This window comes from Podarcis erhardii, assembly GCF_964252035.2.
Source record: "Podarcis erhardii genome assembly, chromosome: 6".
Classification (NCBI taxonomy): Eukaryota; Metazoa; Chordata; class Lepidosauria; order Squamata; family Lacertidae; genus Podarcis; species Podarcis erhardii.
In genome coordinates this window covers 13,376,540-13,398,258 of record NC_138510.1, presented here as the reverse complement: position 1 = coordinate 13,398,258, position 21,719 = coordinate 13,376,540, and the positions used below count along the sequence as shown (strand labels likewise).

Below are 21,719 nucleotides of genomic sequence, written 5' to 3'. Positions count from 1 at the left end.
TAGAAGCCATAGGAGATGCCACATTCTTGAAGGCAAATGTGGCTAACCTGTGGCTCTCCACATGGTTGGACTACAGCTCCCATCATTCCTGACTATTGGCTATACATGTAAGGTGGAGTCCAACAGCACCTGGTTTAACCACCCCTGCCTTAAGCTACAAGGAAGGGACCCAGGGAAAACAAAACACCTTGAAGGATGGAATAGCTTTTCTGATGGTCCCAGCTGCCATGAGCCAGCACTGTAACAAGGGCGCGCAGTTCACCCAACCTCCACCTTTAGCCATTTTAAGATACTTGAAAAATAAAATCCACATTAGGGGACAGTTCTTATTTCTTTCTCATCCACAGCACACCTTCCAGTTTGGGAGCCTCTGGATTTAAATCCATGCTTGTGCCACTGGGTGGCGTTAAGTCATCGGCAGTGGCTGAAGTCAAGTCTATTGCAGCAATTATTTCAGTGGTTCTTTTGTAAACTGTGTGTGGGTTTGTTTTTGTTTTTAACGGAAATGCGCTATATTGGGAAATCACCAACCAAGGTCCGTGGGTGAAATCTCAGTGCATAATCCATGCAGCTTCAAAGGCTGGTTTCCCACCCCACCCCAAGTTCAGACTTTGGCAGTTAGAAAAGTGTTCTTCAAGGACCAGTTATGGCAGTTGAGCTTCCCTGAAGCACAGCTGGTTGACTTGTAATGGCTTCAGCACATAAAGATAAATCACAGAAAGAGTACCTTGTTGTTGTTGGCATCTCGAGAGACAATGGAGTGTGCCTCCAGGGGTCAAGTCAAACCACTGTGTTAGCAGCACCAAAGTGACCTCCCCAGGCACAAGCCTGGGCAATGTGTATGGAGGTCCTGGGCTGCCCAAAGAACAAGACCCCCAACTCTCGGCCTTGTTGATGTGGTCCTAAGGAGAGCAGAGCAATACGTATAGCACCTGCTTGGCTGTAGGAGTTTCCAGAAGGAGGCGTACAAGATGCAATCCAACCATTCCTGATTTGTGTAGGGTTTGCTCCTTAGCCTTTTCTTGTCCTGGTGATATCCCACAAGATATTGAATGCCAAGAACTAACAGTAGCAGCAGAGAAAACATGTCCCCCCTCAGGCAGGGTGGAAGGAGAAAGAACTTGCCCATGTGAAGACCACCTGGTGGAAACCCTTATACATATGGTTCTCAATTGTAAACTATATGCTGATTTCCGTCAGCAATTTCTAGATCAACTCTGTATCCCCAAATGGAAACCAGAGTTGGAGGTCATACATTTTTCTATTACCGGGGAATGATCAGGAGCCCACCAAGTTAGTGGCTAAATATCTCTATTTGGTTTTTTTGTCGTTGAAATACACTGCAGGTGTCTGATCTCCCTGGAGACCTAGAGATGTGACGATAGACTGCTCTGCCTCCTTTCTTTTAGCAATTGTTTTGTGCCACTGGGGAAGTGGTAATTCTGTATTGATTTGTTTTGGATGTTTGTATGTGATGCCAATAAAAGGTTTGCTGCTTCTGCTGCTGATATCCCACAAGTGGAGATTTAGGATCAGAGCTTTCCTTCCCAGGTTGATGAGCCCCATCAGCCCTGAAAGAGAACTGCTAAAAGGCTTAATCTGCAGTCCACCAGCACTTTGCACAGTTGATCCTGCTCTGCTGTGTTACCCATCCGACCATAAGTCAGCCTTCCCCATAAAGGGAGCCCTCTAGATATTCTCAGATGACAAGCTCCATGCAATCCCAGCATGCATGGCCAAGGATGATGGGAACTGCAGTTGAACGGCATTTGGAGCACAACCACATTGAGGAAGGCTGCTCAGTGTGGCTCCATTGGGGCCTCCTCCATGGCATGCAGCCATTAATGCCCTTTTGTGGTTTTATTTCCAGCAGCAGGAAGTGAAGTAGATGAGCCAGCCTTGAAATCCCCTCCATCCACTGTCTTGAAGAATTATGTAATTGTTGGTTCCTCCCAACTCTCAGGACAAGCTGCTCCCTTCCAGCCCTCAGGCCAGAAAATCTCCGAGCCCCACCTCAGAGGGCAGCACACAACGCCAAATGGCTCCCCTCACCTTGGTGCCGTCCACCTGCCTTTACCTCCCAGCCGAGTCATTGAGGAACTTCACAGAGCTTTGGCCACCAAACATCGGCAGGATAGGTAAGATGCTGGAAGGTTACAGGACACGGCAGGGGCATCCATTTCCATTGCTCAACTTTCCAAGGGCTAGTCCTGCTCAGAGTTGACCCACTGACATTCATGGACATGGCCACCTTCGCTTCATTTATTCCAGTGAGTCTACTCCAAGTAGCTTCGCTGGCTATGGGGAAAGTGTGGATTTTGAAGGCTAGCTGCATTTTGATACGTGTATTATTGTTAATTATTTGTATACTGCCCTGCATCCCCAGGTCTCAGGGCGGTTCACAGGATAAAACCACAAGATAAAAACATGAAATATATAATAAAAACAAGAACATTTTTAAAAGGGTATTGGATGTCAATCATCCAAAGGCCTGGTTAAAGAAGAACGTTTTTGCCTGTCGCCTAAAGGTGTATAATGAAGGCAGCAGGGAGAGCGTTCCACAGACAGGGAGCCACTGCAGAAAAGGCCCCTTCTTGTGTTGCTACTCTCCGGACCTCTTATGGAGGGGACACACAAAGAAGGGCCTCAATTTCAAGCTCCAGGTACGTTCATATGGAGAGATGTAGTCCTTGAGGTTCTGCAGTCCTGAGCTGCTTAAGGCTTTATAGGTCAAAACTTTGCATTGAGCCTGGAAATTAATTGGCAGCCAGTGCGCTCAGGCCAGGATCAGTTTAATATGCTCAAACCATCTTGGCCTGGTGATCAACCTGGCTGCTGACTTCTGTAAGACCTGAAATTTCTGAGCAGTGTGTTCAGAGGCAGCCCTGAAGTTCAGGAAGTACAAACTGGGTAGGTTCACGTTAAAAAGTGAACCAAAGTGCTCTTCCATCCTTACGGTGAATCCACCCTGGACCTCACTATGGACCTTTCCCATCTGCAGAGAACTTCTTTGTATTACTGGGTTCTATTAGCCTCAGGCCCATAACAAAAGCTGATCTAAATGCTTACCAAATGGCAGTCCAATTCTTAGGGGGGAAGAGAAGGTACACATCACCATGCATTTGATGCCATGCGCCATGTGGGAGTCTCTGTATGGAGGCCTGTATATGCAGAGACCTGAATGGTGCACTACTGCCAAGTAAACTAGAGGAGGAAGAGGAGGACTGGGTGCAAATTGGTCTATTATGCTTTGTCCATGCCAAAGAGTATTTTAGATGTATGGTGGAAGGGATGGGCAGGAATGGAACCCATTCCTGGTAAATGTCCAGAAAGGCCACAACTTATTCAGGGTTAATAATGATGTGATTTCCTTGCATACTTTTTAAATTTTCTGTAAAGCACCCAATTGCCCAAGTGGAGATGTTTCTTTTGAACTCTAGTCTTCCACTAAACACACACACACTGCCTTCTTTGGAAAGGTCACCCCGCATTAACATATTTCAAAACAAGGTGTCAGTCACTGCCCTCTTGTGCCTTCCCCTTGTGACAGATATTGAGTTCTTGGCTTCCCTGTCATAGACATGGTAATCCCACCGCAGCTCCTTCACAACACTCTGCAGAGCAAAGCGCTCGAGGCAACAAGCTTGAGACATTGATTCCCTTCCTGTGGTGCTAAGTCTGGGAGGGGGGGGACAACAACCCCAAAACAAATCCGTGTTATCTGCATTTCCACCCCCAGCTTTCAGGGAAGAGAAAACAAAGGTTCTCCCAAGAAGCGAATGGACATCCGCCCATCCAGAACGTGCAGCGTTGATCACAGCAAAGAGAAGGAAAGTTCGGTGAGCTACAACAGCGACCCGGAGAACAAGCGGAATTCTGTCAAGGAGTCGGATGAGAACAAAGAGAACCTGATCATGAACTCTGAAATCAAGGACGACTCTGTTTTCTATCAGGATGAAGAGGTTTTGAATGACTCCATCATTTCTGGTAAGCAAAGTCACTTTGTGAGCCTTTACGGGAAATTCTGAAGGACAGGTCCACTGGTTTTGTTCCTTTTTTACATGTGCATTACGTTGTTGCTCAAGGTTGTGAGGGAAATATTGGCCTCCTTTTCAAATCTGCCAGTTCTTCCCTTTACCTACCCACCACCATCCATCAGCTTCTGTCCCACTCTATTTGAGTCCACTCTCTTTGCAACTCGATGTTGCTCTTCTGCATCTCACCCTTCATTTCAGAGTTTGATGCCTGGCTCACCTTCACCCTTCTGGGACAATATTTCCCAGTTTGCTCCTTAGGTTCCTTGGAAGCCGCCTTCTACTAAATCAGACTGCAGCCCTCTGTGGCTTCAGGCAGAGGACATTCCCGGCCCTACCTGGAGATGCCAGACTGAACCTGGGCCATTCTTTGTACAGCGCAGGTGCTCCCCTATGGATGCTCTTCCTTGGTGATTCCAGTACCCAGGCTGATCATTCCTGCAGCAGAATGGTCAGCAGCACCTCACTTAGCTACTGCTGCTTTTGCCCAGCAGCAGATCCAAGAAGGGCATTTCATTGACCATCTCCCCCTGCCAACTCTCTCTCTCTCTCTCCACCTGTTTTTTGCTGCCGCTGCTCCGACTCTTCTTGTAACTTGCACCGCTGAGTAATGCAGCCTCACATTCATCGTGACTTCTGCTAAGGTCCTTTGTTAAAGAACAAATGTGGGAGGTTAAGATGATGCTTTAACTAGCTTATAGGGGTTATTTTTTAAAACAACAACAACACATTTATTTTACAGAAAAAAACACACACAAAACATCAAAATGCAAACCACCAAACTTTTTATCAGCAAAATGAGCTTTAGAATTGAAACTAAACCTGGGCTGAACTTTTAGCTCACCTTTCTTTGACTATTTGCAGGGAGGCAGGGGTCAGAGATTGACCACTCAAAATTGATGGGGGAGGGGCAATTTCCCCTAAGGTTTTTCAGGTGGGGTTGGTTTATTTAAGTTTCAGGTGATGAGGTAGCTGAGGTGATGTTACTCTTTGCTCTCGAATTTTAAAAAACAACAGTGCACGTGGTCCCCATTTGGCTTTCTCTCTCCAGCTCCAGAAGCAGAAGAAGTTGTGTGGTTTTGTGCAGATACAGGGACATGCGGAATACAAACCTAACAAATTTTATCTGGTCCAAGATTGAAATGCATTTGGGAGGTTGCAGAGAACAAATGAGAGCAGAATTTGGGCCCACCATCAGTTAAAATGGCAGGTTTAAAATGCATTTGCAGTGCAGTCCTAAACAAGTTTCTGCAGAAATGTGTTTCTTTAGATTCAATGATAATCTAGGATTTAGGATTATATATACAAAGTCAGACCACTAATCCATCCAGCTCAGGGCTGGGTACAGACTGGCAGCCCTCCTTACCTGGAGATGGCAAGAGATTGAAGCTAAGGCCCCTCTGTGCACAACCCAGATGCTCTGCTAGTGAGCCACAGCCCTTCTTCTTGAGCCTAGGAGCCTGAGTAAAATTGTTCACCCTCCCCAAACTACCCAATTCACAAAGCCCTCCAGAGAATCATAGAATCATAGAACTGTAGAGTTGGAAGGGACCCTGAGGATCATCTAGTCCAACCCCCTGCAATGCAGGAATATGCAGCTGGTCCATACAGGGATCGAACCTGCAACCTTGGTGTTATCAGCACCATGGTCTAGCCAACTGAGCTATCCAGGCTCGAAGAGATATATCTCCATCCTTTCCCCTCCTTCCCTCCCCAACCAAGCACCACTGGAGTATTAAAAACACCTCCCCCCCCCCCGACAAGTTGACACTCTCGACTATTGCAGATTTTACACTAATCTGGACTGGCCGGCTAAACCAGGTGAAGGTGGCCAGTGGGTTTCAAACCCTTGGTGGGTTAGGGACTTCCCCTGCTTGCAAAGACAGGCTCTGATGAATTGAGGATACCCAGCAGTGGGTCCAATGGTCAAGAAGGCAGTTTCTGCACATGCTGTTGAGGGGGGGGTGTGCATGTGCATGTGATGAAGCTCGTCCACCTGGGAAGGTAGTCCATCTAGGAGAAGGGAAACTCTGATCTTAACCCCTTGCTGCCTTGTGGCAATACTCATTCGTGAGAAAGGCTTCAGAAGTAAATCCCGAGGAAAATTTCATACCCGCTGCCTTCTATTCCCATCTTTGGGAATAGAAAAGGCTAAGGAGTAAACCCTACACAAATCCAGAGGGGAGTCCCTAAAATGGTTGAATGGATCTTGCATGTCTCCTTCCGGCAACTCCTGCAGCTAAGCTGGTGCTGTCCATATTGCTCTGCTTTCCTTTGGACTACATCAGTGAGGCTGAGAGGAGGGTTGGGTTTTGTCATCTGGGCAGCCCAGGACCTCTGTACACTCTGCCCAGGCTTGCATCCTGGAGAGGTCACTTTGGTTCTGCTAACACAACAAAAGCAACGCAGGAGGCAGCAGTTATATCTCTGCAAACACAGCAGGCACTGTGGTTCTCCAGCAGTTTGACATTACCCCGGGAGGTGCACTCCATTGTCTTTTGAGAAAGATGGCTGCCAAACACCACTAACCATTTCTGGAGCTTTTACTGTAACCATTCCAGCTGCTATCACTTTTCCTTTAATGTAAACACCTATCATTATCTAAGCCCTGACCTTTCATCTTCCATCCCCCCAGTCTCTATTATAACCCTCTTCAACTGTCAGCTGTCACTTCCTGACTGACAACTCCATTTTCCCCTTGCAATATTCTAAAATGACTTTTCACCACTGATTGCAGTACTGTTACTTCTGGTAATCACTCCGGAACAAGATGTTAAGCTCTAGGACTTAACCCCAGAAGATTCTCTTTCCATCCCTCCCTCCCTCTCTCCCATTCCACCCACCGTGTCTCCAAATGCCTCTCTGATATTTCAGAAGGACCCAGGCTCCAGGTCTTGATCTGAGCGCCTCTATAGGCATCCCTAGCTAGGTCCCGACATATCTTAAGATGACGCATGCTAATCGGAGAACAATTCTAAACTGTGAACAGATCTGCTTACTGTTTGTGGATATTCTGTGAACCCCTGCAAAATTGTGGTATGTGGAAGTGGGTGTTGTGTAGATGAGAAGAGTTTTAATTAAACGGTAAATGTGAATAATCTACTAGACCTCCTTCTCATATAACACTTGGCAGGCCTCATGGTGATTATCACAGCTAAGAGGCCTAGGGATTCATTAATTAAACCAAAGGGGCGAGAAAGAAGATTATGATATCCCCACAGGGCCCTAGACAGATCACAGCCTTCCCTGCGCATGTTTGTTCTCTGTGCAAGATGCACTTTTCATTCTGGACACTGGGTGGTGCAGCATTCATTGGAGATTGATTGGGGAAAAAACCTTTAACTGACATTTCAACAGGTGGGGCAATGATGCTGGAGCATAGTTGTCAACTTACAGATTTGAAAATGAGGGACCAGCCGCCTCGAAAATAAGGGATCAGCAGCCAAAATAAGGGATTTTGCTTAGTTTATGCACGTCAGGGCTGCCGTCGTCCTGGCATGAGGAGTTCCATCTGCCCTTCCCTGCCTGAGAGAAAGGGAGGGAGGCAGATTCTCGCCCACGAGCCTGGCATGAGGCGGTTGCAGCACCGCGGTGGCCGCTGAAGCGCTGCCCTTCTGCGTCCCTCCCCATCCCCTCCTCTTCCTCCTCCCTCAGGCTGCCTCCTCAGCCGCCGCTGCCATCTCCAGCTTCCCCTGGCAGTGCAGCAGAAGTCTTGCAAGAGAGGGGCTGCCTGCCCACCCGCCGCCACCCATCTCCTCACTACGAGCCCCTCAGGGGGGGAAAGGGAGAGACAGAGACACAGCAGCTCGTGCGCACATTCTCTCTTGCAGCAGAGGACCCTGAGCCGCTGCTTCCCTCCCGAGCCAGGCGAGCATGAAACCTGGGAAATTTAAGGGACAGCATCAATCCGGGACAGCAGCGGGACACGGCGCTGGGATAAGGGAGATTCCCATCAAATAAGGGACAGTTGACAGCTATGTGCTGGAGCCTTCATGTGGTGTGCTGCCCAGAACCTCATTGGGAGAAATCTTTTAGCATGTTTGTTTCTTGAATTTAAATTCTTCCCTTCCTCTCCAGGGAGCCGAGAGTGGTGAACAGAGATGCAATTTGAAAACAAAGCAAAAGCATTCAGCTGCTTCTCTGTTTTATTTTTCAAAAAAGAATGGAGGGCTGCCTACAGTGTTTGAGTAAATATATTCATAGAATTGCCGAGTTGGAAGGGACCAGCCCCTGTAGTGCAGAAATCTTGCCCATAGCTGTCCCTAGGTGGGCTCGAACCAACAACCTTCTGGTTAATAACACTGACCTATTGCACTATTAGTATTATTATTTAAACAGACACACAATTCAATACATGTAAAAGTTTTGTAGGTTTGGAAATAAGCTACCGTAGCCACAATTTCCTCTTTATTATCCACAGTTCAGTTACCCATAGTTAAACCTGATCATCCAAACCCAGCCCTGTGACTTAACTATGGTTTATAAACCATGGTTAGAACATGCTAGTTAACCAAGGTGTGTTGTTGGTTTATAAACCTTGGTTAACCTTAACCATAGCTTACAATTATATGTGAACATGGACTTCCTCCTTAGCTATAGTTACAGACTATTACTACCCAAATGTCACAGAGCCAGAATTCAATAGTGTGGCAGGGAGAGAAATTATGCTGTAATGTAGCAATCCAAAGTTTGAGTGATTGTCTGCAAGATGCCTCAGCATCAACCATTAACTATGGCTTAGCATTATGTGTTAACAGGGCTTACTGTATGTGTTGCTGCAACAGTGCAGGTGTCCTGTCCCTTTGCATTGATTTTTTTCAGATACAGGCAGCATTAACATTTGGAAAATGGAACCACTTGGGTGGGTCAATCACATGAGGCTCAGGAAGAAGAGAGAGGAGATCTCAATGGTGTAATGAAAATGCTTTATTCGACAAATTTCACATTTTGTGACTCCTCTCCAGTTATATCCTATTAAGTTTCAACATTTTTGAAATATGCAACCATAGCACAATCTTGACTTTTCTCTTATTTTTGTCAACTTCCCACCCCTTTCCCCATCAAGTTGTTTCCCTCTCTCTCTCTCTCTCTCTCTCTTGCACCCAATCTTCTATCTATTTCTACCTATCAAATCATAACCGCAATATTATAATTGCATTTTTCAACTCCTCTCCAGGACCGACTGTTGGAGTAAAATTAAATACATTGCATGTGACAAAGCATTGATAAGACTTTTGTAACTGTTCACATGAGTTCATTTTATTTGCTAAACGGCTTATGCAAAGCTTTACTGAAGAGTAGACACAAGAAATGCAGAAATGGATTGGGCCAAGTAAAAAGTTATCACCTCACATGGTTGCACTGGTTTCCTCTCTGCTTTTCCCCGCTTGGCCCTTCCTGTTCAGTCACTGCCCTCCTTCGAAGGGAAGGCCCCACGTTCTGCTCGCAGACGATCCCTGCCGATCTTGCACTTCTGATTCATGAGAAAAACCTGATCCAATAAGTGATGTCCCTTTGCCTATTTTAGCAACAGCCTGTCTGACACGTTCTCGTTCTTTTTCTATGTATGCTCCAGGTACTTTGCCAAGAAAATGCAAGAAAGAGTTGCTGGCAGTGAAGTTGCGGAACAGGCCAAGCAAACAGGAGCTGGAAGATAGGAACATTTTCCCCAGGAGGACCGACGAAGAGAGACAGGAGATCCGGCAGCAAATTGAAATGAAACTTTCCAAGTAAGTTCTGTAGAGCGTAAAGCCCTGTTCAGGCTTCCGTGCTTCCATGTTTACCAGTATGGGAGTAAGGAAAATAGGGATGTACCTAGAAGCTCCACCCACCTCCTACTCCTCATGTAAAGAGCAGGACCATTTGTAACAATGGGACTTTCCTGTGTACAGCTGCACACACAAAGGATCCATACACTCAACTCAAATCCTGCACAATTTGGGTTCCAGGTTGTGAGGAAAGGCAGCAGCTCTGTGGCCAAGCATGTGTCTTGCACACAGAAGGTTGCAGGTTCAATCCTCATGTTCAGTTTCCAGGTAAGGCTTGGAGAGACCCATGGATTGAACCCTTGAGAGTGACTGCCAATCAGTGTGGACAACACCAAACTGAACAGACCATTGGTCTGACTCAGTATAAGGAAGCCTTCCTGTGCACAGCTGTACATATAAAGGATCAAGTGGTCATGTTATTCCCTACTCCCATTGTGACAAAGACGGGACCATTAATGCCTGAACTTCCAACTGTTTGCCTTGCCTTGGTGTATTACACAAGCCTTTTGTCTGATTCCTGTCGTACACCAAACATTATCAGCAGTCATAAACCTGGTCATGGGGCCACCATTTCCCTTGAGTTCAAATGTCAGGGCTGCAGGTTTGTGGATGGGACCAGAGCCCCAAAACTCACAGATGAAACGGAATGGTCTCCCAGCTTCCCTACCCTCATTGCTTCTTATTCCAGAATTGAAGCAGAATCGGAGGGGTTGAGGGCAGTTGAACTACCTGATATTGAGTTTGAACTTTGTGAGTTCCAAATCTTTAAAGCGTGTTAAGAATTCGGGATTTGGAAATCGAAACCTTATTTCTTGAGGGGGCTCAGAACTGCTGTCGGGCCTAGCCTTTGGGACAGGAAGGTTGAAACTTGGTTGTGTGAAGAGTGCCAAGGCCCAAGAAGTCTAGATTGGTGATTCATGCACAGTCAAAGCTAAAGCAAGGAAGAGATTGCAAGCCCACTCCAGAATTACTTCACAATGGGGCATTCAGTGGGCAACATCCAGCTATGGAACTCACCAACCAGAACCAAATTTTATAGGTATTTGGGTTAGGAGTTGGAGCAGGTTACAGGTAACTGCAAGAACCTAGTTTAAATGCTACTATAGTGTTTGATGTTAGCTTTGGTGTCTTTATCCTGCAAGTGAAATATTTTGAAACGGTATAGTGGCATAAACTCTCATGCTTCTTAATGCACTCTCTACCACTTTAGAGCTGGGTCTGAGTTCTTGGCTAGCTGCTGTCTTGGGCCACATCCTGATGCTGGATCCACTAAGCCCTACCACAAGGTCCTAGGTGGAATATTTGGGTGCTCAGATACTTTTCTCCCCTGACTCTACTGTTGTTGATATGGGGTGTAAGGTGAGGGAGACCTGGGATGGTGCTAACCTTCCTTCATTGGTCATGAGAGTCACTCTTGGAGGTGCCTGTGGTTTGGTCCACAATGGTTTGTGTTTGACAGCTTTCAAATATCAGGAGGAAGGTGGAACAGCTATGGAACTTATAAATGCATGAATGGGGGGCATATTGTATCATACATACTATCTGATAAAAAGGCAAAGTCCACGTATGGAATCATTTGGAATGAATGTGAAAACAAACCTGCCAACAGCATGTCTTTCTGCAATATCATGTCTTTATACATACCTAAGAAGCCATATGGAGCAGAAGAGGGAGGGAGGGAAGCTGCTCTATGAAATCAGAAGAGGTAGAAACTTAAGGGACAGATGCAAAGCTTGTTAGAAGAGATCGGGCTCCTGTGGCAGTATGAAGGCAGCCTTCTACCTTTTGCAGTTTGGTAACTTTTGGAGCACTCAGTCTTTTTCTAAACCTACCGTCTCCCTGCATACATCACTGGCTTCCTGTAGCTGCAACAACTCAATCATTTCCTCTCCTCCTCAGCTCTGTTTGGGTATCATTCATGCCTGCACACTGTGAGTCACCTTGCTTTGGAGCAGGGTTACTGCTGAACCAAATCTAAGTTGAGAGGTAGCCAACAAGGTGCGCTCTGGATATTGTTAGACTCCAGCTCCCATCTGACCCAGGTTAGGTTAGGTTAGGTTAGGTTAGGTTAGGTTAGGCTAGGCTAGGCTAGGCTAGGCATAGCTAAGCACGGCACTGCTTCACTCAACTGGAGTCTAGAGTAGATTAAAGGGACAACAAATCACAATACACAATAAAAATCCATTAAAATGAAACAAATATGCTAAAGGTGGCCAGTGGTTAAGGATGACAGACGTTGTTGTCCAACGTCATCAAGAGGGCAGCACGTTGACTGCCCCTTATTTAAGGTTTAATCTGAAGCTGCATGAGGCCACCGCCTTGGTGAAGCTAAGCAAGTCTGGGTTGAACCAGTGCCCAGGTGAGTGACTACTTGGAAGCTTCTTAAAAAGGAAGGTTGCAGGATGTGGTGTTGGAAGGACTCTACTGATCTCCTTGTATGCACAGGTGGGGTATTTCACCTGCTATTTCCCCATGTGCTTCAGAAACAAGGTGGCAGGGGAAGAACTTGCATAGCATGAAGAAACTGATCATTTGTTCTCCAGCTATGAAATGTTCTCAATGGATCTAAATTAGGGTTTTTCACACATGAATGTACTTCACTTGGCGTTATCACACCTGTTGATAAGCAGTTGGTTATGTGAACCTGCCTTCCCCGAAAACCGGTCTCTCTGAGATTATGTCAGGTGTCATAAAACTCCATCTGTCCGATATGTGGCTGCTTCACACATGCAAAGCATCGCTTGGGTTTCAAGCATGTGTGTCTGGCATCACCCTGATAATTGTGTGGGTGTGCCCAAGAAGTACTCACTCTCCAGAAAACTGTTTCCACACAGAAAGTGCAGGAAAGTAGTTCACCTGAAGATGATGGCTGAGCTTGTTCTCCACCTATTTCAAGCTGTTTAGGTGTTGGTTGCTATTTGTGAATTTAGGCCACATTTCTACTTTGGTAAATGTGGACACTTTGGAGAAAGAAACATGTGGGTCAGAATGCGGATGGGGACTAGGGATGGGGACATGTACAAAAATGCATGCACTTGGGTAAAAAGGTGCATAAAAATGAGTATATTGGTGGAAATAGTGCGCAAAAAATGCATTGTATTATGAGAAATTACTTTGCAAAAAATGAGCATTTTTGGCAAAATTGCAAACAAATTTATGAGAAGTTTGCATTAAAATGCTGCTGAATACTTTTTTAAAAATCATAGTCTCGTGTGGAAATAAGGAGAACTGAATTAAGGGCTGGGAAATAAGAAACTGGGGAAAACCAAAGTGGACAGATTCACCCACCCTTGGTTGGAATGAAGAGATTCTGTGTTAGGGATTCCCTAAAGCAAATGCGTTGAAGAATGGAGGGAGCAAAATCTCATCAGAATGGCATGGAAGAGGTACAACTGTGGCACTTGGCTTGGATGCCTTGAATACAGACTCAAGTGGCTCTGGGTGCTCTTGAAATCAGAACTATGATTGCACTTGTTCTCAGTGGCCAGTGACTTGATTTCAGTCTTCCAGCTGGCAGAAGGTTTATATAAAATTATGAATCGTTTGCACAGCATGAATAAGCTGTATGTTCCAATTCTAATGGTTGCTAACCCAGTCCCAACAAAGCAATGCGTTGATTCTAAACTTGTATTTAAGCCATCTGTAATGCCGTCTGCTGTGTCGATCTAATTTTAACACACTTCTAATTTCTTCAGTGTGCTATATTTTTTAAATAAAAATAAAAATAAGCAGGAGCTTTGCCTAATATGGACTTAAGGGGAATTAGTGATGGGTGAGCCCTCCCCACAACTCAGTTTGAAATAGGCCTACTTCAGAAGAGTTAATCTAGGCTTCACTCCAATAAGCTCATTTCAACTCTGCTCCCATTTGAGCTACTGTCCCATTGAACTTAAGAACATTAGAAGAGCCTTGCTTGGTCAGTGAATAGTCCATCTCACCCACCATCCTGTTCTCATTAGGGCCAGCCAGATGCCTATGGAAAGACTGCAAGAAGGACCTTAGCACAAAAATTCTTTTTTTAAAAAAAATAATATTTATTAAAATTTTCAAGGGTTACAAAAAGCAAAATCAAAAACAATAACACCAAACAAATACAAAACAACACATCACAACAAGAAAAAGAGAAAAAAACCCACAACTAATCTTCCCAACTTATTTTTCATTCGCTTATTTCCTTCACCTCCTCACACCTCCCTTTTTTGTATTCTAATTCAATTATCTATTTCAGCAAATCCTTTCCATCTTCCCCAATTTTTGTTCTGTAATTTATCTCAATATAATGTAACTTTACTTTCCCTCCTTTCACCAATTTTTCCCCCCTTTAACCTTATTTTAAGATTAAAACTAAAATGCTTGTATGTGTTTAACTCCTTATAACATTTCTGCTAAGTCCATAAAATATCAATCCATCATTTTTCTATCACTCATTAATTTTGCGATATTTCTATATATAAACTTTAAGTTTTCCAATCTTCTTCCATCAACTCCTCTCCCTGGTTTCGGATTCTGCCAGTCCTTTCCGTCAATTCCATATAGTCCATCAACCTGGAGATCTTATGTCCGAGGCTCTTAACTCTTTTCCATGTCCCTTCCGCAGATCTTCTTCATATTCTTTAATGCTTGAGAGCAAGTCTCGAGAGAGCTCCATCCTAACATTACTTTTATTCCTTCTGGACAGTTCAGCCAAATTTCCATAGTTGAAGCTAGTGTGTATACAGTGTTTCAGGACGTATTTCAAAATTCCTCCAGATCCAAAGGCCCCCAAAACTTCAATCTCCTTCAAATCCAAGTCCATGTCCCAAAAGTCAATTAATCCCTGGATAGAGAGATCTTTCCAACTTTCCTTCTTCAGTCCAAGCTGGGATCCCTTAGCACAAAAATTCTGTCCCCACTCATGAAACTCAGCAACTGAGATTCAGAGGCCTACTGCTTCTGACAGTGCAGGTCATTGCATTCTAATAATGTCATGGGGAACAAGACCCTCAAAGCCCTACTACGGTCTCGATTTCTTGAACTAGTTGAAGGGGGCAGCTGTGGAAAGGTCATAGAATCATAGAATTGTAGAGTTGGAAGGGACCCAAGGATCGTCTAATCCAGCCAGTATGGTATAGTGGTTAAGAGCAGTGGACTCGTAATCTGGTGAACCGGGTTCGCGTCTCCGCTCCTCCACATGCAGCTGCTGGGTGACCTTGGGCTTGTCACACTTCTCTGAAGTCTCTCAGCCCCACTCACCTCACAGAGTGTTTGTTGTGGGGGAGGAAGGGAAAGGAGAATGTTAGCCGCTTTGAGACTCCTTCGGGTAGTGATAAAGCGGGATATCAAATCCAAACCACCTCCTCCTCCTCCTCCTCCTCCTCCTCCTCCTCCTCCTCCTCCTCTTCTTCTTCTTCTTCTTCTTCTTCTTCTTCTTCTTCTTTGTTGCAAAGGTCTCAGCCTTGATGCCTGCCTCCCATACCCTCCAACATTCCTAAGATGAAAATAGAGACATTTCTCACTCCCCCTCCCAACTGACCCTCCTTGCCCCCTTCCTATCAGAAGAAGGGCAAGTGGCACCATCGCCACACCAAAGGGACACAGAACACACAGCCTCTGCTGACCTGAGAAAACCCATTCTAGTCTTTGGTAGATTTACAAAAAAAGAAGAAGAAAGCCCACACTTTGAGGGTATGGTCTCCTCCTCTGCTGCATCTAGGAAAGCATTTGAGATATAATTTGCAAAGCTTCCCAGATCAATCTCTTGAGCTAGGAAATACAGTGGTACCTCAGGTTACATACACTTCAGGTTACATACGCTTCAGGTTACACACTCCGCTAACCCAGAAATAGTGCTTCGGGTTAAGAACTTTGCTTCAGGATAAGAACAGAAATCGGGCTCTGGCAGCGCGGCGGCAGCAGGAGGCCCCATTAGCTAAAGTGATGCTTCAGGTTAAGAACAGTTTCAGGTTAAGAACAGACCTCTGGAACGAATTAAGTACTTAACCCAAGGTACCACTGTACTGGGAATTTCCTTTCCTATGCTTTACCAGTAGCAGTGGAGGAGCAACCAGGCCTTAAGCCCAAAGTCTCCACTGCTGCAAACTCTCCTCACCTCTGGTCTATTCATCCCCCTCGACAGGGTGTTGGGCGATTGTGAATGTCTGATGTTTTACAAATTTTTTATATGTGCTGTAAGCCGCCTAGAGTGGCTGGGGAAACCCAGCCAGATGGGTGGGGTATAAATGATATTGTTGTTGTTGTTGTTGTTAAAAATGGGCAATAGGGCTTATGGCTTATGGTGAAGGAGATAAAATAGAAATGTTCTGAGACCAGCAAGACCTACTTGCCATTAGATCTAGGGCAGGGTAGTCAACATGATGTCCTTCACATGCTGTTTGTCTCCAGCTCCCATCAACCACAGCCAACATAACCCGCAGTCATGCCCAACAGCATCCTGCAGGCACTATATTGGCTATTCCTGTTCTAATGTTCTTTTATTAGAATAAGGGAAATTGAGAACTTACACCTACTTTCTTTTCCATCTTTGCTTCAGCTTGTAAAATATTATTCTGCTTAGTTGTTTCGTAGTTCTTAGAATGAGCATGTGCTGAGTTCATTCTTATTATTCTGAGCACAATCTGATCTATGTTGCTTTTCTCTCCCTCTGCCTTGATGTTGGGCTCTTCATATGTAGATTCCCTTCTGGTTCCGTGGGGGTGGGGGGAGTAATTATCACCTTAATTTGTTTATGACAATATATCTGCTTGGGTGAAATTTAGATATAAATGAAATAGAAGTCCTGTACATCTCAGCATCGTGGGGAAGAGTATCACCAGGTGACCCATGTTGTGTGCCTGCTCTGTTTGCTGTCTAAGTAGTGATTCTGAACAGGCAACTTCAAGACCCTTCCTGCTCTGCTTATGTCAGATTCTTTGTAGAATCTTAACACTGCAAAGTTGGAAGGGACCCTGAGGATCATCTAATCCAACCCCCTGCAAGGCAGCTGTCCCGTACGGGGACTGAACCTGCGACCTTGGTGTTGTCAACACCATGCTCTAACTAGTGGATTTGGGCAGGACATCACTTCAAACAGAGGGCTGACTTCTGTAAAGTAGAATGCATGGCTACCTTGATTTAGACACTCAGGAAAATCAGAAAAGAAAAGTACTTCCAGATCTGCGCTACTTTAGGCTGTTATGCATGGGGAATGGAGAGGGTGCATACAGGGAGACAATCACATTTTTGGCTTCCTTGCTCATAAAATATCCAGCACATTAGGCTTAGTTCCACCTTCGCACAGCTGCTCTTCCAGTGTTTGTGTTCAAGTGCTAGAGCAGCCAGCCTCTGATTTAAGGGCTGCAGCTCAGAGCTAGAGCATCTGCTTTCAGTGCAGAAGGTCCCAGGTCCAATACCTGGAATCTCCAGGTAGGGATGGGAGAGATGCCGGTCTGCAACCCTGGAGAGCCCCTGCCAGTCAGAGCTAGATGGACCAATGATCTGGCTCAGTCTAAAGCAGCTTCCTATGTTCCTATGTATGGGACTGTGTTCTACATTTAGAGAAGTCCTGTGTTAGCCAAGTGTGAAGGACTCAGCTGTGCAGCTCTTCCTATGCCGGGAAAACAAAATATTCCTAGGGAGCGGGGAATCACTTTCTGAACTGCTCATTAAAACACAAAGCTAAATTTGGATAAATTTGCAAACATGAATATTTTAGCCACGGCTTGTTGGGGGGAAAGAAATCTATGTTGAGGGCCTCCTACGCATTGGCTCGTAGAGCAGTAAGAAACTAATTGCAGAAATCCAGCCTGTTTATTAAAATCCTGTTTATTAAATATTGAAAGGGTGAATCGTCTCTCAAAGAAATATCTGCTAGTTTTAACACAACTTAATTCTTAGTTAGTGGGACGCGGGTGGTGCTGTAGTCTAAACCACTGAGCCTCTTGGGCTTGTCGATCAGAAGGTCGGCAGTTCGAATCCCTGCGATAGGGTGAGCTCCCATTGCTCAGTCCCTGCTCCTGCCAACCTAGCAGTTCGAAAGCACATCAAAGTGCCAGTAGATAAATAGATACCACTCCAGCGGGAAGGTAAATGGTGTTTCTGTGCACTGCTCTGATGCTGGTGTTCTGTTGCACCAGAAGCGGATTAGTCATGCTGGCCGCATGACCTGGAAAAACTGTCTGCAGACAAATGCCAGCTCCCTCGGCCTGTAAAGCAAGATGAGTGCCGCAACCCCAGAGTCGTCCGCGACTGGACTTAACTGTCAGGGGTCTTTTACTGTTTCCTTTACTTTTAATTCTTAGTTGTTGAGAAATGCTAATGAGCTAGTAAAGGCTGAGGATCCTCAAAGCATTCGCCATCCTGCCCCACAAAACAGTACCTACTGTAACTAAACTGAAAAATGTTCTGCTGTGGTTCAGAAGTGGGTCCCAGTTGTCACCGCTGCTTCTCTGCTGGGAGAAAAGTTTTGTGTCCAACCTGCTGTTCTACTTCTTTCTTAGAAAGGTAAAGGACGCGGGTGACACTGTGGTCTAAACCACTGAGCCTCTTGGGCTTGTCGATCAGAAGGTTGGCGGTTTGAATCTGTGCAATGGGGTGAGCTCCCGTCGCTCTGTCCCAACTCCTGCCAACCTAGGTGTTCGAAAGCACACCAGTGCAAGTAGATAAATAGGTAACCACTGCGGTGGGAAGGTAAATGGCGTTTCCGTGTGCCCTGGTTTCCATCACTGTGTTCTGTTGTGCCAGAAGCGGTTTAGTCATGTTGGCCACATGACCCGTTTGTCTGTGGACAAACGCCAGCTCCCTTGACCTGAAAGCGAGATGAGTGCTGCAAACCCATAGTTGCCTTTGATTGGACATAACCATCCAGGGGTCCTTTACTTTCTCTCTGAGAAGTATGTCTAATTGCAGCCTGAAGTGGTCAGTCTTGAAAGTGCCATACAGGATCGTTAACAAGGGATCACATAAATTTCAGACCTATGGGAAAAGATCACTCCCTTTCCCTGGCTTATTCACGTCCACCCCCCTCCCCCCGGATGTGGAATCAGGGAGGCGGGGTAACATTTCCCGTCCCTCCAAATCATCCAAAACTATTATCATCTCTACAGCCAGGAAGATGCCAAGCTGTCTCCCCTGCTGAGCGCTTGGGGTCCCTTCATGTTGGGGGGGTTGTTTACGAGATGAGATGGAGAAGAACAGGGTTTCTGAGGTGCTTTTCGTTCCCTCTGCAACGTCACCCCGTCTGAAACACCCCAAGTACTCACTGATAATAAGAGATTGTGCTCATTACTCTTCTTTCCAAAGGGCTGTTTGCTTGACATATGTTTTATGGTGTTATCATAAGATGATATCCTGTCCTTTTACAATGAAAGAAGATAAGCTTGCCCATGTTGGAACAGTGTATCGCAGGGATAGGCTTGATAAGCAATAGCTCAGCCATCTGTTGCATATTTGTTTCTGTAAGTTCTTGCTTGTCTTTCGCACAGAATTTTCAGAGTGTTTTGCAGTTAGGCTGGAGGACTGTTGAGAAGCTCAGTGAGCTGAGTTCCCCCAAATTCCACCTTCCCCCTCCTTTTCTTCACAAGATAAAACAACATGTGTGTGAGTAGCGACAATGTGAGGATTCTCCCATTTCAAATCTTGAGCTTTATAAGAATGTGAAAAAGTTGTCTTTCTCATTCAGCAAGGTGCAACCGGATGCCCCTGGAAGTTCAAAAACAAGGCTTCAGCATGATCATAGAATCATAGAATTGTAGAGTTGGAGTGACCACAAGGGTCATCTAGTCCAACCCCCTACAATGCAGGAATCTTTTGCACAATGTGGGGCTCGAACCCAGACCCTGAGATTAAGAATCCCATGCTCTACTGGCTGAGCTATATTGAAGTCATTCTCTTGAGTGTACCAAGTCAAGACTGTACCAATTCTTGGCAGGACCAAGAATTCAGAGATGTGAGAGTCGTTTGGATGAGAAGCGGACTAATTTTTATTATTTTTATTTTTAATAAGATAAATAACCTCTGTGTAGCGCTTCTGTTTTCTTATCTTGGTAAGTCACTGCAGCCAGACCTGTTTTCAATGAATGTCTAATACTTTAAAACAAACATAGATCTGATCTCTAGTGACCAGGGTCCCGTCTTCTGGCATTGAACTTGAGTTGGGTGAAGTGTGCTTTCTTTGGTCTGCCCTGAACATGGGGAGAGTGCTGTAGCTCAGTGGTAGAGCAGCTGCTTTGCATGCAAAAGGTCCTGGGTTCAAATCCTGGGTAGGGGTGGGAGTGTCCCCTGCCCAAAACCCTGGAGAGCTGCTGCCAGTCAGTGTAGACAATACTGAACTAGATGGATCAATGGCTGTGACTCAGTAGAAGATATAAGGTCATGCCTTGTGCTCCTATGTTGTCATTTTATTTAGTGACCTCAGGTTCTAGTACTAAGCAAGAGGAAGACCAAATTCCCTCTATTCATTCTCTGCACCTGGATCATAATTTTATGGTTATGAATCAAGGTGCAAATTTCTCATGGAACTGACTTTGGGAGATGAAGCCAGACTTTGGGTCCAGCATGATTATTCTCCCCTACAAATATATGTAGCAATAAGGGCATGTCCTTCTTCCCTGATTTAATAGGCTTATCAAGAAAATAACCCCCATTCACCACCCCCACATCATCTCTAGATAAAGTCCTATTAAATTAAATTATTTATGAAGAGGATTGGAAGAAATTTAAGATTTATCTACAAAAATATTGTAATTTGGTTGAATGTTAAGAAGGATGCTTGATCATAAAATAATTGGCCACCACTAAATTAGACCGGAATTTGACGATAATTGAGATTAAGGAAAATATAAACCTTCTGGAGAATTGTTAGACTATTTTTAAATGAGTGGAAATAAGATGGTAAATAAGATGATAATTTGCTTGAAAAAACTATTCAACGATGTAAGTGGGAGCAGGAGACATGAGGAAGTCCAAAGAAGTTATGAGATTTTGTTATGACATAACTAATGTTGTCTATTATCTGTGCATTTCTTTTATAAAAAAAACCTTAATAAATATTTATATATAAAAAAATATTAAATTAAATTATTTCTCTAAATTAATAATCCTACCCAGTAACCCAGAATTTTATTTTGCATCGTGTGTTTTTTTTTTTTAAAAAAAGAAAGTTTGGTGATTTTATCTGCACGGTTGTGTATACATATATTTGCACTCTGTCTTCAAATTGCTATGAGTTGGTGCTTTCCATGTAATTTGGTCATTCCATTTGTTAGGTTGTATATATGTTTGCACTGTTTGTATCCAGATTGCAATGGCTAATGACTGATGCGTAGAAATACATGAGTAACCTGGATCACACACACACCCATTTCAATTTCCCCTGAACCCATTGCATACCAAGAAACAGTTGGGCATCTCAAAAAGATTCAGCAGCACCCTAATCCACCTTTTCCTTGATTCCTTGTTACAGTGTTTCTGAACCTGGAAAATGAATGTCTGGTGTGCTCTGATAGGGGCATTCCAGCTGATATGGGCATCCCGTTCTGACAGTACTGTCCTCTTTTGAATCACTGCTTCTCTAAGGCATGTCTTCAATCTGTTAGTCTGGCTGGCTGGCTCTTCTGGTTAATTGCTCAGGTCATCATTTCCCTTTGCCCACAAGTTTTGCTCAATCTTATATGTTTGATCCAAGGGAAGCGAAAGGCTCCTCAAACCCAAGGCGTTTTGGTTCCAGAGGTGAAATGTCCCACTGTGGCCCCTACAATAGGTGGGCATGAGGCTCTGCAAGGGCTTCAGCTCAAGGGAAAGCCCTTGCAAAGCTTCACTGTCAGGTGTAGGAAGTAGGAAGCAGAAATGAGTTGTTCCGCCTTCTAGAGGTAAGGCTCTGCAAGGGCTTTTCCTTAAGGGGCAGCCCTTGCAAAGCCTCGCCACCCTGCTGAGTGGGAAGAAG

The 21,719-nt window shown here is 44.9% G+C and overlaps 1 protein-coding gene across 4 annotated transcripts in view; it reads left to right on the top strand.

The window, feature by feature from the left end:
• PHACTR3 (phosphatase and actin regulator 3) overlaps positions 1 to 21,719 on the top strand; it is a 222,278-nt gene that overhangs the window by 126,572 nt on the left and 73,987 nt on the right. For all 4 annotated transcript variants that reach the window (XM_081867773.1, XM_081867771.1, XM_081867772.1 and 1 more), the window contains 3 exons: positions 1,964 to 2,138; positions 3,740 to 3,987; positions 9,610 to 9,763. In XM_081867773.1, coding sequence (XP_081723899.1) covers positions 1,964 to 2,138; positions 3,740 to 3,987; positions 9,610 to 9,763 — 577 coding nt within the window. The remainder of the gene's footprint in view (positions 1 to 1,963; positions 2,139 to 3,739; positions 3,988 to 9,609; positions 9,764 to 21,719) is intronic.